This window comes from Narcine bancroftii, chromosome 5 (genome assembly GCF_036971445.1).
Source record: "Narcine bancroftii isolate sNarBan1 chromosome 5, sNarBan1.hap1, whole genome shotgun sequence".
NCBI classification, from domain to species: domain Eukaryota; kingdom Metazoa; phylum Chordata; class Chondrichthyes; order Torpediniformes; family Narcinidae; genus Narcine; species Narcine bancroftii.
In genome coordinates this window covers 75,005,781-75,023,129 of record NC_091473.1, presented here as the reverse complement: position 1 = coordinate 75,023,129, position 17,349 = coordinate 75,005,781, and the positions used below count along the sequence as shown (strand labels likewise).

At 41.3% G+C, this 17,349-nt stretch overlaps 1 protein-coding gene across 3 annotated transcripts in view; it reads right to left on the bottom strand.

Annotated features, from left to right (window-relative positions):
- LOC138763549 (complement factor H-like) overlaps positions 1 to 17,349 on the bottom strand; it is a 613,078-nt gene that overhangs the window by 571,029 nt on the left and 24,700 nt on the right. For all 3 annotated transcript variants that reach the window (XM_069937874.1, XM_069937875.1, XM_069937873.1), the window contains exons 2-5: positions 12,758 to 12,934; positions 10,333 to 10,438; positions 5,267 to 5,343; positions 3,226 to 3,423 (exon numbers count right to left, since the gene is read on the bottom strand). In XM_069937874.1, coding sequence (XP_069793975.1) covers positions 3,226 to 3,423; positions 5,267 to 5,343; positions 10,333 to 10,438; positions 12,758 to 12,934 — 558 coding nt within the window. The remainder of the gene's footprint in view (positions 1 to 3,225; positions 3,424 to 5,266; positions 5,344 to 10,332; positions 10,439 to 12,757; positions 12,935 to 17,349) is intronic.

The window sequence follows — 17,349 nt, the reverse complement described above, 5'->3', positions numbered from 1 at the left end:
GTACTATTGTGGCATCATCAGCGAATTTGTAGTCATTGGTGTAAAGTGAGTAGAGTAAGGGATAAGAATGCAGGCCTGTGATGCTCTGGTATTGATGGAGATTGTGGAGAATATTTCTTACAAATCCTCACTGATTGTGGTCTGGAGATAAGGAAATCCAGGATCCAATTATGCAGTGGGATGTTGAGTCCCTGGTCATGGAGCTTGCAGTTTCATTTCGAGGAGATGATGGTGTTAACTGCTGAATTAATAGCATTCAGATGTATGCATCCTTGTTGTCCAGGTATTCCTGGTCCTTGGTGCAAAACCATGTAGGCACATAATCAGACATAATACACATACAGGCAAATAATACATATGCGAGACAAGTATTTTATCCACAAAAATAAATAAATAAATGTTGTTTTGTCCAAATAAGAGTCTTGGATGGTTAGTTTGAGCAGTTCCTTTGGGTCGTTCAGCCTTCTCACTGTCCGTGGGAAGAAGCTGTTCCTCAGCTTGGTGATGCTGGTTCTGATACTCCTGTATCTCTTCCCCAATGGGAGCAGCTGAATGATTTTGCATGCCTTCTTCAGACAATGATCCTGGTAGGTCATGTCAATGAGGGAAAGGGAGACTCCAGTGATTCTCTTTGCCACTCATATTGTCCTGTGGATTGACCTCTGATCCATTTCTCTGCAGCAACCATACCACGCAGTGATGCAGATGGCCAGGATGCTCTCAATAGAGCTCCTATATAAGGTTGACATAATGGAGGGCAATTCTCAGGAATTGCAGTCTCTGTTGTATCTTCCTGACAAGTGAGGAGTTGTTGAGTGACAATGATAAGTCACCAACAAGGTCGGGTCAGATACAGCAATGAGCTCTCTGAACCCTTCTCCATTAACAATGGCGTGAAGCAAGGCTGTGTTCTCGCACCAACCCTCTTTTCAATCTTCTTCAGCATGATGCTGAACCAAGCCATGAAAGACCTCAACAATGAAGACGCTGTTTACATCCGGTACCGCACGGATGGCAGTCTCTTCAATCTGAGGCGCCTGCAAGCTCACACCAAGACACAAGAGAAACTTGTCCGTGAACTACTCTTTGCAGATGATGCCGCTTTAGTTGCCCATTCAGAGCCAGCTCTTCAGCGCTTGACGTCCTGCTTTGCGGAAACTGCCAAAATATTTGGCCTGGAAGTCAGCCTGAAGAAAACTGAGGTCCTCCATCAGCCAGCTCCCCACCATGACTACCAGCCCCCCCACATCTCCATCGGGCACACAAAACTCAAAACAGTCAACCAGTTTACCTATCTCGGCTGCACCATTTCATCAGATGCAAGGATCGACAATGAGATAGACAACAGACTCGCCAAGGCAAATAGCGCCTTTGGAAGACTACACAAAAGAGTCTGGAAAAACAACCAACTGAAAAACCTCACAAAGATAAGCGTATACAGAGCCGTTGTCATACCCACACTCCTGTTCGGCTCCGAATCATGGGTCCTCTACCGGCACCACCTACGGCTCCTAGAACGCTTCCACCAGCGTTGTCTCCGCTCCATCCTCAACATCCATTGGAGCGCTCACACCCCTAACGTCGAGGTACTCGAGATGGCAGAGGTCGACAGCATCGAGTCCACGCTGCTGAAGATCCAGCTGCGCTGGATGGGTCACGTCTCCAGAATGGAGGACCATCGCCTTCCCAAGATCGTATTATATGGCGAGCTCTCCACTGGCCACCGTGACAGAGGTGCACCAAAGAAAAGGTACAAGGACTGCCTAAAGAAATCTCTTGGTGCCTGCCACATTGACCACCGCCAGTGGGCTGATAACGCCTCAAACCGTGCATCTTGGCGCCTCACAGTTTGGCGGGCAGCAGCCTCCTTTGAAGAAGACCGCAGAGCCCACCTCACTGACAAAAGGCAAAGGAGGAAAAACCCAACACCCAACCCCAACCAACCAATTTTCCCTTGCAACCGCTGCAATCGTGTCTGCCTGTCCCGCATCGGACTGGTCAGCCACAAACGAGCCTGCAGCTGACGTGGACTTTTTTACCCCCTCCATAAATCTTCGTCCGCGAAGCCAAGCCAAAGAAAAGAAAGAATTAAGTGAACTCCAAGGAACTTCATGCTTTCCACTCTCTCTACTACAAATCTGTTGTTGTTTTGTGGGAGTGTTCATTTCTGGTCCTCTTGAAGTCCACGATCATCTCCTTCATCTTGTCCACATTGAGACTCATGTTTTACGATCACACCATATAACAAGATTTTCCACCTCTTCTCTGTGGAGCAACTCATGGTTGTTAATGAGGCCAACTACTATGTGTAATCTGCAAACTTGATTACACTGTTGGAGTTGCTGCAGTGTAATCTGTTGCTGCAGTCATGTGTTCATGGTGTGAACAGGAATTGGCTAACACACACCCCTGAGGTGCATCATTAATCAGCGAGACAGTGTTTGAGATTCATCTACTGACCCAGGCAGACTGTGGTATTTCATTTAAGAAGTCCAAGATCCAATTATAGAGAGGGGTGTTGAGTCCCATCAAGCCTCTGGGAAATGATCATATTAAATGCCGAGCTGAAGTCAATGACATATGAGGCATCTTTCTGCAGGATGGAGTGAAGCGACAAGGCTGTGGAATGGTTACTTCATTGATGAATTGAAATGGATCCAGTGTCTCTGGGAGGTGTGCTTTGATGTATTCTATCACCTGACGCTCGAAGCATTTCATAATGTTGGATGTCAATGCCACAGAGCAGTAAATTAATATATTTGGAATGTGACATACATAAAATTCCTTAAATTTGTCTACCATAAGAAAGACAGAGAGTCACCACTTTGCCCAGTACCCCTCACTGGAATGAGGTCTCAGCGGAGGAATGAACTTGTGACCCCTGGTTTACAAGGCCAATGCTCTAACCACTGAGCTATAGGAATGGATCCATGGAAAACATGAGTTTTCTGAAAAGAATTTAAGGGGAGGTAATTAGGGGTTGTTTCCTATGGCTGGATTATTGAGAACTAATGGGGTAAAAGATCAGTATTTAGGACAGAGATAACTGAAATTTCAATATTCAGATCGCAGAACATCATTAAAAAAAAGCCATACCATGTTGAAAGTGAAGAGACATAGGAAAGTGGGCATGTTAGAGAATCATCAATGATCTTAAGGAATGGGAAAGGAGGATTGAGCACATTTCTTATTCAATGTTATGCCAATGTGAACTCTGAAGCTTACCTTTGCATTTAGGCACGGGATTACTCCATGTTCTGTTTTCTAAGCAATAAATTTCTGTGGCACCTTTTATTTCCAATGCGGGAGAATTGCATTCAAATTTCAGGACTGAACCATAAGGATAGTCTTGGTCCAAGTCAAATATTTCTGGCCCGATGATATTTCCATTTTCAGGATTTTTCACTGGGGGACAACTCTTTACTGTATAACAAGCAATATTACAATTATTTTTGCATCGAATACAAAGTATTGTGAACAAATATAAACACTGATTGCTTTTTTAATCTGAAATATTATTGACATCCAGCAAATCGTATTTGATTTAATAGCTAATCTGTTTGAAGAAGCATAATTTACACTTCTGACTCCATGAAATATAAATAAGGTGGGCTCTGCTGTTAGATGGTTGGTGTACTCTGCCACATTCCCACAGACAGATGCTGACTGAGAAATAACTAACAAAATAGCTAATAGACCAAGACAACTCAGTAAAATAACTAAAACAAGAGGTCATTGTGATAGTACAGATTCTATCACCAATGTGTATATGTACATATGTACAGATGGTAGTGTAGGATGACTGTGATTGGCTGAGAGTGTAGCCACACCTACTGGCAGGTCTTAAAAGATTGGTCCTAGCCAGACCAGGTCATTCTGGACTGGTCGACCAACTTGTGATATGCTCCAGTCTTTTAGGTAATAAAAGCCTTGGTTTGGATCATCAAGTCTTTGGTTCTTTCGACGCGCACTACACTCATGCAGAATCCCCAAACCGCAGAAAGACACTAGAGCCCAGCCAAGATATCTGGATTCTAGTGCAGATATTGTGCTCTAGAAGTATTCTATTTTTAAGTAGTACAAGTCAAGTTGAATGAGTGCTCATCAAATGTAGCCTTGAGGATTCAGTGGCAGTGGGAAGGGATCAGGAGGTGATTTAATTTTTTTTAATTTAAATTTATATATTAAATTTAGAAATACAGCATAGTAAAAAGCATTTTAGCCCACTAACTCATGCCACCCAATTATCTCCAATTTACCTACAGCCCTTGTAATGATAGTGATCATGTTTACATGGCCACTAGCAAGGCATTGATTATAGTTCCTGTTTGATGAGATTTGCCTGTCAGCAGGGGGCTGACACAGAGCAAGAGACAGTATGTAAGATTGGTAATGGAGGCTTGCAGCCTCATGGCATGCCTCATGATGCTGTTTACATCAACTTTAAAGTAAATAACTTTTTCCTTTATTCATGTGTGGTCTAAAAACTAACACATATGAATACAAGATGAAACAACCCTGATACATTTTGAATGGTGGATGGAAACCGAGGCAGATATGGGAGAATGTACAAACATCCTTACTGACAACACCAGATCTGAACCCCCATCAAATCTTGGTCGCTACGACTGTAACAGTGTTGAGCTAACCTCGACACTAACTATGCCACAATGATCGAGTGAAATTGATTAAACAAATTTAGAAATCAATAAATTAAGTACAGGTATGACCAGAGTGACGAAGTGCCTAACCTCTGAATATAGCCAAAGAAGATTATGAATGGGAGATTCGACTACACGAGCACTTCACTATTTTGAAGAGGAAATTGGAAAGCACAGTTAAAATGGAATGGTAAATACAAATTTTAATAAACTCTCATGGAAGTTGATCACATATTTCTAATAGATAGAGGGATTCTCCACTGAAAAATCTGTAAAATTTCTGGAGCGAAGTCATTTGACCAATCAATAAATGATTGCAATCCTGTTCCACCCCATAAAGAACTAATTTTCATAGGCTTGCTCTGAGAAAGCAACATGTCTACACTTCTAGGTCATAGAGCCATGCAGCATGGAAAAAGGCCTTCAACCCAACTTGCCCATGCCAATATAAAAGCTCCACCCACACCCGTCCCATCTGTCCATAATTGGCTCATATCCCTCTCAATCAATCCTTTCCATGTTTTCATCCAATTGGGTTTTATTCATTTGTCTAATCTAACAGTAATGATCCATCACAAATAAGTGGCAACAAAGTTTTTTTTTACCTTCACAAAATGGATCAGAGCCACTCCACCCAGTTATTTCACAGTCACTGTAATTTCTTTCACCCACCAGCTGATATCTTTAAAAGGACAGAATATAAGTTGTGAGTATATTTCATTCTTAAAACAGATGAATGTCATCAACATGGATGTAAACAGAGAGGGGCAAAGAGAAGGAAAATATTCACCTTTGCAGCATTCAGCCAACAGTTCAAAGCAGTCATGACCCTCTCCTGCAAATCTTCTCTATCATATCATTTTCTATAGATTGATATTTTTAAGAAGTAAAAAGAAAGTGGTGTGTAAAATAAAATTTCCTCCTTAGATTTCTTAGACCAATGGTTCTCAACCTTTTTCTTTAAGTAATCTCTAAGCCATTGGTGCTCTGTGATTAGTAAGGGATTGGCTAAGGTGGTATGTGGGTGGAAAGAAAAAAGGTTGGGAACCACTGTCTTAGACTGTCAAAAACAATGCTTCTTTTTTCATTGAAAAGAAAATCAGTATTTGAATTCTTTCCCAGCCTGAACCTGGTTAACATTTTCATTTCATATTGCCAATGAAGAATATTAGACAATACACAGAACATTGACCAGTATAGCATAAGAACAAACCCTTTGGCTGATGCATTGGCACCAAACATGGAGCCAAATTAAACTTGACTTGTTCTGCCTGTAGCTGATCCATATCCTTCCAGTGTAGTACATGCATGTGTCTATCACAAAGCCTCTTAAATACTAATATTGTATCTGTTTCTACCAGTTCCCTTGGTGGCCCATTCCAGATACCTACCACCTTCTGTGTAAAAAAAACACAAGCTCCATTCATCTTCTTTAGACTTAGAACCAGGTGGGGAGAATAAGAAGCAGAGGGAGTCAGGATGTGTGGGAAATGCTGGGGACAAGGGTGAAGATAGAAACAGAGGCGAGAAGGTATTAAATGGACATTCTGGAATCTGATCAGTAAGGGAAATGATATTTGGGAACGAGAGATTACGTGCCGATGGAATCTTTGAGAAAAGGAATGGGAGACTTAATGGCTAAAATTGTGGGTGCTGGGCAGATGGAATCAGGAAGGGAGAGGAAAGAAATTATGTAATGAGAGTCTGGGGGATGGGATTGAAAAGAAGGTGGGGGGGGGGTGTTGTGAGTGGATCAGGAGAATAGCAAACAGAAGATAGATATAGGTTACCTGAAATTGGAAAAATCACCGTTCTTACCATTGGGTTATCAAGAAAAGTGTGAAATATGAAGTATTGCTCTTTCAGTTTGTCTTTGAACTCATGGTGGCAGTGGAGAAAGCTGAGGACAAACAGGTTGGAGGAGCATAGGATGGGGAGTTAAAATGGCATGCAAATTGGATGTACTTTTGTTGTGAATGAGAAAACAGATTCAATGGGTCTCAAAAGCAAGGACTCTGAACACAGCCTTGTAGCAAATAATTTTATTTACAAAAGATGAGCTTGGGAAAATGCTAATGGGAATAACACACACGCCTACAATTTATAGTGAGTGTGGAAAAGTGGTAACGGGAATAAAACACATATGTGCACAATTTATAATGAGCATAGGGATGTCACAGTGGTAATAAAACACACACACAATTTATAGATGAACATGGGAAATACACAGATGTACACACAGATGTGCGCGCACGCACACACACACACACACACACACACACACACACACACACACACACACACACACACACACACACACACACACACACACACAAACTGGGTACATTCAACAATGAAGGAAAACCAATATTATATTTGCCACCTCTTGACTCAGAGCAGTCATTGCTCTATGCTACTAGTATTAGGGACACTAAGTAAATGCTCCCAATCTTTTAACGGTGCACATCGTACCAAAGATTTCTCCAGTTCCATGGTTCTAGGTCTGGAGTGAAGCAGGGGGTGGTTCCAAGATGACAAAGAGGGCGATTCAAGCAGATGTGGCACCCTTTATAGTGCTGGAATGCTGGGCTGGAGGGTCAGGTCCAACCTAGGTAATTTATAGGGAGCTAATAGCTTGGTGCCTCAAGACTAAGTGCAGACGGGCTGGGGAGTCCAGTCTAGGTAATTTACAGGGGTAATGGCTCGGTGCCATCAAGGTTAAGCCAATTACAAATGCCAATGGCCCAACGCCTTGTACAAAGTGATTTAATTGGCCAATGGCAAGGTGTACACTAATGTGTGGGCAGGGTCAAGCCTTGATTGGCATGTAGTGTGTCTTCCGACCAGTTAGTGGGCAGTGCTGTCACATGACAGCCACAACCATTCCAATACAATGCTGAAAGGATAATTCTTCAGATTATAGTATATTACCCTTTTCACACACCAACACGCCTTTACTTCATGTTCTAAAGATGATAACACAGTGGTAAAATACATTCTCAAGTGAAACATGAGAGTTTATAGTGAGCATTGGAAACAGTGGCCCATTGAATTTCAAGGGAGTATGGTGGAAACAAGACCCTTGTGAATTTCAAGTGAGTGCAAGTAATAGGGCCATGGCTTAATTCCGAGGGTAATAGCCAACTAGTTAAAGGAATCATTGGAACGGGGTCCTCAAAGAATTTGGATGGATACTGTAAAAGTCACTTTTCAAGCATATGCCAAACAGTTAGCAATTTGTGGAGTGTTATTGTAACTCTTGCAAACAGCCAGGGAACTAAAGTCACACAGGAGACTGTAGAGGCTGTATTCTACATCAAAATACATTTACTGGGCGAATTTAATGGGTCAAACATCAGTGGGAGAAAAATAACTGTTGATGTTTCAAGCTGAAACTCTATCAAGTCTCAAGACTTTAACACTGATAGATATTGTATTCTTTCAATGGGTAAACTGTTTATCAAATACCCTAGATTTAAAAAAGGCTAAATGCTAAAAAAATTATTTAAAGCCAACCCCTTGGCTTCCTTTTTTTAAAAAAATTGCTTTTAATTCACTTTTTGGTATTGTTTTTAGTTTTTTTTTAAATTTCTCAAAATTCCATTATATGCACATTTTAAAAAAAGTTATATTCTTAGCAAATTTAAATTGAAAAGGTATTCGAAAGATAATGACACTCAACTCTTTCCTGAGGTGGTTGGACGTCGTCGTGAGTAAGGTGGGGGTGGGGGGGGGGTGGGGTAGACAGACAGCCGGGGCTAGGATTGGCAGGCAAGATGAGGACAGTGGCGCCGACCCTTCAATTGGTGCCCAGGGCAAGTGCCTATGGGTGGGAGTCCATAAGGATGGAGTCTGCTTTCTTAAGACATGAAATTTGAGTAGTGCCTGGCCAAACAGTCATGGGTGTAGAGTGAGAAGAGCAGAGGGCTAAGCACACTGGGTGTTATGCGATGTAGAAGCTGTTTCTAATTCATACTGACTGTAGTCTTCTGATGAGGAAGTCAAGGATATATTTTCAGGAGGGGGGGCGGGGGTGCAGAGGCCCAAATTTTGGAGCTTGTTGATGAGCACTGAAGGATAATAGTGAGGTGTAGTTGATGAATTGTAGCTTGATGTATGTTTGACTGTTGTCTTGGTGATCTAGAACAGAGTGAAGAGCCAGTGATATTGCATTTGCTGTGGAGTGATTGTGATGGTAGGCGAATTGCAGTGGGTCCAGATCTTTACTTAGGTACATGTTAATTCTGGCCATGATTAACCTCTTAAACCATTTCATCACAGTTGATGTCAGTGCTACTGAGTGATAGTCATTGAGGCAGCTCACTCCACTCTTCTTGGGCACCAGGATTATTGATACCCTTTTGAAGCAAGTGGGAACCTCTGACTGCAGGAGTGAGAGAAAAAAAATGTTTGTGAACACTCAGGATTGTTGGTTGTCACACATTTTCAGTACCATGCCTGATACATCATCAGGGCCTAGTGCCCTGCAAGGGTTTACCCTCTTAAATTGGCTTCAAAGACAGATATCATAGGGTCATCAGCCTATGCATGGATTCTCAAAGGCTGCTTGAGTTCTCCTTCTCACAGCAAGCATAAAAAGTGTTCAACTCCTAGGATAGTGAAGCATCACGGCCATTCATGGTGTTCATGGCCTACAATCCCTGCTATAGTGGCAAGTATCTGACTCTGTCTCTAGCTTCCCTTGGAATTGTCTCTTTGGTCCTGTGATAGCATTCCACTGGTTTCCTACACATATGTGCATCACCAGCCTAAAACACCCTCGATCTCAACCTCAACCTTTGATTCATCCACAGCTTGTGGTTGGGGAACTCATGGTGTGCATGTGGGTACACACTCATCCACGTAGGTCTTGATGAAGTCGGTAACAGCTGATGTATATTCACTCAGATCTGAGGATGAGTCTTTGAATATAGGAGCGGCATGGTCAGCGTAATTGTGAGCTTAATGTTGTTACAATGACAATGACCCGGGTTCAAATCCGGTGCTATCTGTAAGACACGACGCGTTCTCACCATTCTGCGTGGGTTTTCTCTGGGGGCTCCAGTTTACTCCCACCATTCAAACTATATGGGGGTTGTAAATCAATTGGATGTAATTGGGTGTCATGGGCTCATGAGCCGTAAGGACCTGCTACCATGTTGTATGTCTAAATACTTTATGGTCATATTGTGAGTACTGAGTCCATGGACAAGGCTGAAAAAGGTGCACATGAACCTCTGCCTCACTTGGAAGCGTATTTGGGTCTCAAAATGGTGATGAGGGATGAACTGCAGCAAAAGATTTTGCATTCTTTGACAGTTGCAGGGAAAAGTGCCAGGGATGAAATGGACGGGAAGTGATGAGTGACTCAGGAAGTCATGGAGAGAGTGGACCACACATAACATAGAGGGGCGGTTAAAAAAAATCACACAAAATTATGATGAAGATAGTACACAACCTGTTGAACAAGGTAGTTAACAGCACAATTACCTTCAATTTATCAATATGTTCAAAAGAATCACGGGGAACATGCTGTTTGAAAAGTTTATGAATGGATAACATGAAATTAATTGACAAAATCTTAAAAATCAATTGGAGAAATTACAAGTTGTCATATACACCTTTTAATAATCCTGGCACAAAATGAATCAGATTAACATTAACTTCTTACCCTTCATCACACTCATATTGAATGCGTGCACCAAAAACCATATCATCACCGATTATTAGATGAAATGTTCCATGTAAAATATCTCCAGGAGCTCCACAAGGCTTTACTAATGTTGACAGTGGATTGAAACAGGATCAAACATCAATGAACAGTTTTATCAGTGAAGGGTAATCAATCACATTTGATATTTATTGGCTAATATCATCCATTTCATTCTAATCAAGAAAAGAAAAATGTTGAAAGGATCATTCTCTTTGCGAGAATCTAGAAAAAAGTGATCGTGGTTTAATAATAAGGAGTCACACATTTAAGATAGACCTCAGATGAAATATATCTTTTTATATTTGGAACTCTTTTTCTCAGAGGTAGTATGAACTTAGATCATAGTACATAGAATACAGATCATAGAGTATTGTGGGAAGTTCTGGGCTCCTCACTGATTCCTACTTACAAATAAAAAGTTTACAGGTTCACTACAGAATCCCATATAACTTTGGTAGTTATATAACACGGTGCCCACACAACGACTACATTGCATAATGCCCAATTTCACAGAAACTATCAGGGTCGATACAGGGGTGCATTCACGCGCATTGACCCCCAAACACGGTATTGTGACCCCCCACCTGCTTACAGCCATTGTCCCCCAAATGAAGTATTGTAACCCTCTGCCCCCATCTGCAACACTAACATCACTTGTGTGCGTCAAGCATCACTTGCGTCAAGCATTGCTAGTATTAAGCGTCACTTTTGTTTAGTGTCACTAGTCTCTAGTGGGCTAAACACTAGTGATGCTGGAGACTCTCCACGCAATATAAGCAATGTGTTTTTCTGCTCTGTCAGAGGTGGTTCATGGTATACAGGTGGGCACTCCACCCTCCTGGCTGAGTGTCAGATTGTGCCTCCCACAGTTACCTTAATCCCCACCGCTAAGACTTGTTCTGGGGCCGACCCTGCATATGGTGGATGTTAATCGGTGTATACTTGCACTTTTAAGCTAGAGGTAGCTAGATGGTACAGAAGACCAGCACTTCTAGCTTCAAGGACAGTTTTTTTCCAGTGGCTGTCAGGTTCTTGAACCTCCCCTTGTTACACTAATCATAGACTGCTCTGATACCACACTTTTCTAATGCCACTTTGTTTCTTGCATTATGGTAGCTGTGAATATTTATCATCTTTCTGTCTTTTGTATTTATGATTTCTTTTCATTTTAGTTTATATTATAGTTGACTTTTGGAAAGTATCTGTTTAGCTGCAGCAAGTGAGAATTTCAGTACATACTGTAATGTACATTGCAGAATGAGTAGACAAACAAGGGATGAAATGCATTGGGGATACTTTGAAATGCAGAAATGAAGGTGCAACTGGGTATGCCAAGTTTGCAGATAAATCAAAGATAGGTGGAGGGGCAGGTAATGGAGAGGCTGCAGGTACTTAGATAGATTAGGAGAATGGGCAATGAAATTAAATACAAGATTGGAAGGTGTATGGTCATGCATATTGGTAGAAGGAATAAAAGAGCAGACCATTAATGAGGTTTGGAGAAGATCCAAAATTTGAGGGGTGCAAAGAGCTTGGAAGTCTTATCCAGGATACTCTAAAGGGTAACCTCCAGGTTGGATCTATGGTGAATGTCAGCATTCATATCCAGATAAATAGGATAGAAGAGCAAGGATGTGATGTGATGTTCTGGCTTTATAAAGAACTGGTAAAACCTCACTTGGAGTACGGGCATTGCAGAGAGTTCAAAGAATATTCAAAAGAATGATTCCTGGAATCATATAAGGAACATTTGATGGCTCTTGGACTGTATTCCTTGGAATTCAAAAAATCGAGAGTGGACCTCATAGAAGTATTTTGAAAATTGAAAGGTTTGATCAGAGTAGATGTGGCAAAGCTGTTTTGCATGGTAGGGGAGTCAAAGACAAGAGGATTGAAGGGCACCGATTTAAAACATGCAGAGGAATATCTTTAACCAGATAGTGGTTAACCTCTGGAATTTGCTACCTTGGGCAGATGTAGAGGTCAAGTCATTGAATGTGTTTAAGGCAGAGATTGATTGGTATCAGAATAGTCAGGGTATCAAAGGATATGGGGAGAGGGCAGGGGTGTGAGGCTGAGTGGGAGAATGAATCAGCTCATGATGGGGAATGGTGGTGCAGACTGAATGAGTCGAATAGCCTACCTATATCTGATGGTCTTATCAGCTTATAGCAGAACTGAGCCAGAACACAGGACTAAGGAAGGATTCAAGTTGCTGTTCCCAAGTTGCCACTTAGAACCAGCTATTGCAGAAAACCGCCAGATGATGAATTGTACCCTTGTAGCTTTGCCAAGTATCATGAATTATATAATAGGTGATTTTTAACTGGAATGATAAATTAAAATTAATGTATGCAAAAAGAAAAGTACTGGTCTCACTTACAGTTGCAAGTAAGTTTTGGACGTTTATTTTTCCATTTTCCATCTTTACATATATATTGTAAATGGCCCACATATCCTGGCATACATTTAAAATTTATTGTAGTGCCTTCTTCAAAAACATTTTTTGGAGAATCCAATAGAGGCAGTCCATTTTCAACATGTGGCAGTTGTCCGCATTCTAATGTAAGAAAAAAAAGATAAAGTTCAATGTTAGAGACACAGAGGAATCTGCAGATGCTGGAATCTGAAGCTAAACACAATCTGCTAGAGGTACTCCAAGGGTCAAGCAGCATCAGTTGCAGCTCAAAATATTGACCATTCTTTTTCTCTCGCTGATGCTGCTTGGGCTTGCTGAGTTTCTCCAGTAGATAGTGTTTAGCTTAAATTCATGGGAAGGTTACACAGAATTGATGAGGCATTTTTTATTGATGTCTGTGACAATTCTAAAAGATAAAGATAAAGAAGAATAGAGAAACATAAAACCTGTAGATACTGGAATCTTGAGCAAGGAAAGATTTATTGGAGGAACTCAACAGGGCAGGCAGCATCCATGGGTAAAAATGGTAAGTCAATGATTTTGGTCAGGACAATTTGTCAAGACTAGATATGACATGTGAAATTACATTTATAAAGGGGGGAAAGAAGCTGGGGAGGGATCAGAGATGAAAGAGTACAGGGCGGACCTGTGGTTGTGTGTCCTGATGAGAATACAGACTTAGAGTTAGGAGGGCAGTTGACAGTGCAGTGTGTGGGAGCTTCATAGAACTCCCTTTAGAGAAAGAAAGCTTATTCAACACTAACAATTTCTACCCATGGATGCCATCTGATCAGTTGAGTTCCTTTAGAATTTCTTGGTTTGTTTCAAGATTCCAACATGTGCAGCTTTTGTTCTTCTCCACTGTTCTGATCCAGGCCTGATTATTTATTTATTTATTTATTGAATTTTATACAAATATTTCCATAAGATGTATCTCAGATATTATACATATATATCATATATTCATATTTGCCACAATTTTCCACATAATATTTATTTGAGGTATACACTTATAGCGAGAAGAGGAAAGACTGAACAAGAAAAAGAAAAAAAAATAGACAAGTAGGGAGTGAATTTTTTTTGCAACATAATCATTGATTTGTAAGAATAAGGTCAAGCCTGTGAAGTAGCATGTAGTTAAAACATTTTTTTTAAAAATATTTTATTTAGAATTTTTCATGCCACGTCCTGCCAACGATGGCAGTTTACAATCTTGTATACATGTACATGTACTCCTTTTCTCTATGACTATATGTAAAAGCCAGCATCATTACCCACCCCCCCTTCCCCCACCTATAAAACGAAACAATTCATTCATACTACAAAGGCAATAAAAATAACACACATTATCATTAAAGAAATGAATAAGAGTACAAATAATAAAAAGAAACAGGGACTAACACGACTCAATGGACAGCTTCTGGGTCGGTGCTCATTCTTGACTTTCCTTGATCGGGACCAGTGCAGGAGAGAGGGAGCCGCAGCAGGGAATGGTAAAACAATGACTTCCATGCACCTATGTAGTGGATGTACGGCTGCCAAATCTTCTGAAAGGTGCTGTACTTGTTTCTCAGATTATGTTATTTTCTCCAGGGGAACGCAACTTTGGATTTCCTTGTTCCATAGCTCGATACTAAGAATAGAGTCGGACTTCCAGATCACCGCAATGCACTTCCTGGCCACCGCCAATCCAATTAACACAAATTGGATTTGAAATTTGGACAGCTTCATTGTAAGCCTTATGTTCAATATATTTCCCAACAGGAACAACTCCGGGTCCTGAGGGAAATGTTTACCTTTAATTTTCTCCAGGACTTGTCTTAGATCTACCCAGAAGGGCCTCACCTTGGGACATGAACAGGTTGCATACATGAACGTCCTGGTTGCAACACTGCACCTAAAGCATTGATCCGGGAGTTCTGCTTTTGATCTATTGATTTTCTGTGGCGTAATGTACAATTAGTGCAAAACGTTATTCTGGACCAGCCTGTTCCTTGCATTAATGACAGTGGCATGCTTTCCTGGCACAGCTCCTCTCATCGATTGTAATACCCAAGTCTGACTTCCATCTTCCTCTTGACCTATGAAGACCTGGTTTGGATCCCTCTGACTGGAACAGGTAATACATTGCTGAAATAAATTTCTTACCGATCCCCCTTCGAATCAGGCCTCTATGCTACTGCAATGAGGTAGGACCATACCTGGACCTAATACACCCCGTAGAAAATAACTTATTTGAAGATAGCACTGGAATATTTTATTTGGTAAATCATATTTATTTTTAAGCTGTTCAAATGACATTAACTGCCCTTGATGGTAACAGTCCTCTATACACCTGACACCTTTACGAAGCCAGATGTCCAGAATCCCAAAACCCACTGTCAGTGGTAATAATTTATTCAGAGTCAAGGGCATTTTTGGGGACAACCCCACTTTAATATCCAAAAACGTGTTGATTTTGGCCCAGATACTAATCATGCTTTAATATGGGGCTGTACTTTTTCTCTGTCAACAATTTAATGTCCCATTTATAAATAAAATCCTCTACTATCTTTTTGCCCACTAGGTGCAGATCAATTTGTGCCCAGGATGGTACATCTCCTCCCCAAAAAAGAGAGGCGATGTATCTCAAATGAGCCGCCCAATAATATTTTTTAAAGTGCAGCAATTTCAATCCGCCTAGACTATAGTCCCATATTAATTTTTCCATAGAGACCCTTGGTACTTTACCATTCCAAAGAAACCTCCTTGCTCGACTTTTCTCAGCAAGGGGGCATAATTTAACTTATATAAGTTATTCAGGTAACTATCAATATTAACTCCTATGTATTTGATCCTTTTATGTGACCACTTTAAATTACTAATTCCTTTAAATTGACTATAATTACCCTCAGTGAGTGGCATCACCTCGCTCTTATCCCAATTGATCTTATACCCAGACAGTTCCCCATAGTCCTCCAGTACCTCGTGCAGTCTAGGCAGAGAAGTCACAGGGTCTGTCAAATATATCAGTACATCATCAGCAAACAAATTAATTTTGTGTTCCTCCTAGCCCACTCTATAACCTTTGATGGCTGGATGCTGCCGAATGGCTTCTGCCAACAGTTCCATTGCCAGCACAAAGAGAGCTAGTGAGAGTGGGCACCCTTGCCTACTAGATCTGGTAAGTGAGAAGGCTGAAGAGACCTGCCCATTGGTTGCAATTTTCACCTTGGGCACGTGGTATAGCGCCCTAATCCAGTTTTGAAAAATTGGTCCCAGCCCTGCCTTCCCCAGCACCTTGAATAAAAATTCCCACTCCAGTCTATCAAAGGCTTTTTCTGCAACCAAGGAGATGGTCAGACCCTTCTCATTTCTAGATTGTGCCAGATGCATAACAGTCAGCAATCTGCCAATATTATTTGCTGCCTGCCTTCCCTGCACAAAGCCTGTTTGATCCTTATTTATCAATTTCGGCAAATGCATTGCCAATCCATTTGCCAGGGCTTTGGCTAGGATCTTGTAATCGGTATTCAGCAGAGAAATGGGCCTTTAGGAAGAGGGCCTAAGCAGATCCTTACCCTTCTTCAAAATCATTGTAACAATCTCCACTGTAAAAGATTCCGCAGGGACCTTGTTTCCCTAGCCTGGTCTACCACCTCCATATATAGAGGCATTAATAAGTCCTTAAATTCTCGATAGAACTCAGATGGGAACCTGTCATTTTCCTCCCCTGGAGACTTACCTGTTTGCAGCGCACTCAATGCTTTACTCAGTTCTTCCTCAGTAAAAGAAAGATCTGATCCTGCCTGACCCTCTGGGCTCAGGCAGGGGAGGTCTAATTTGGCCAGGAACCTGTCTTCTTGGTTGATGTTCCCAGACAATTCAGATTTATATAATCCTTCATAAAATTCCCTGAAGGTCTCATTAATTTCCTTTGGTTTGTATGAGACCTGGCCATTCCCCATTTGTATTGCATGAATTGTTCTAGAGGCTTGTTCTGCCCTCAACTGCCATGTGCTCTCTCAATTATGAGCTCTCTCCCCCAACTCATAATATTTTTGTCTCGACCTCATAATAGCCTTTTCCCTACTATACATCTAAAGCATTTTATATTCCAATTTCTTGTTTGTGAGAGCTCTGTAATGGTCCACTTGGCCTGATTCCTGAAAATCCTTCTCTAATTGGGTAATGTCCTTTTCTAATTCCTCCACTTCCCTCACCTAGTTTTTCTTGACCATCTTTCTATACGCAATTATCTGACCCCTCGAGTACGCCTTGAGTGTGTCCCATAGAAGAAATTTATCTGGAGTAGAGGGGCAGTTGTCCTCACAAAATTGAGTTATTTGAGATCTTATAAAGCCACAAAACTCCAGCTTTCTCAATAGCAAAGTGTTAATACGCCACCTGTATCCTGTGTCCTGCTTATCTAGCATATCTATAGTCAAGACCAGGGGAGAGTGGCCTGAGAGAAGTCTTGCTCTGTACTCAGCTTCCATGATCCTACCCTGAATGGGCTGAAGCCAAAAGTAAATCTATTCTAGAGTAGGAGTCATGTTCTTTCAAGTAGAATGAGT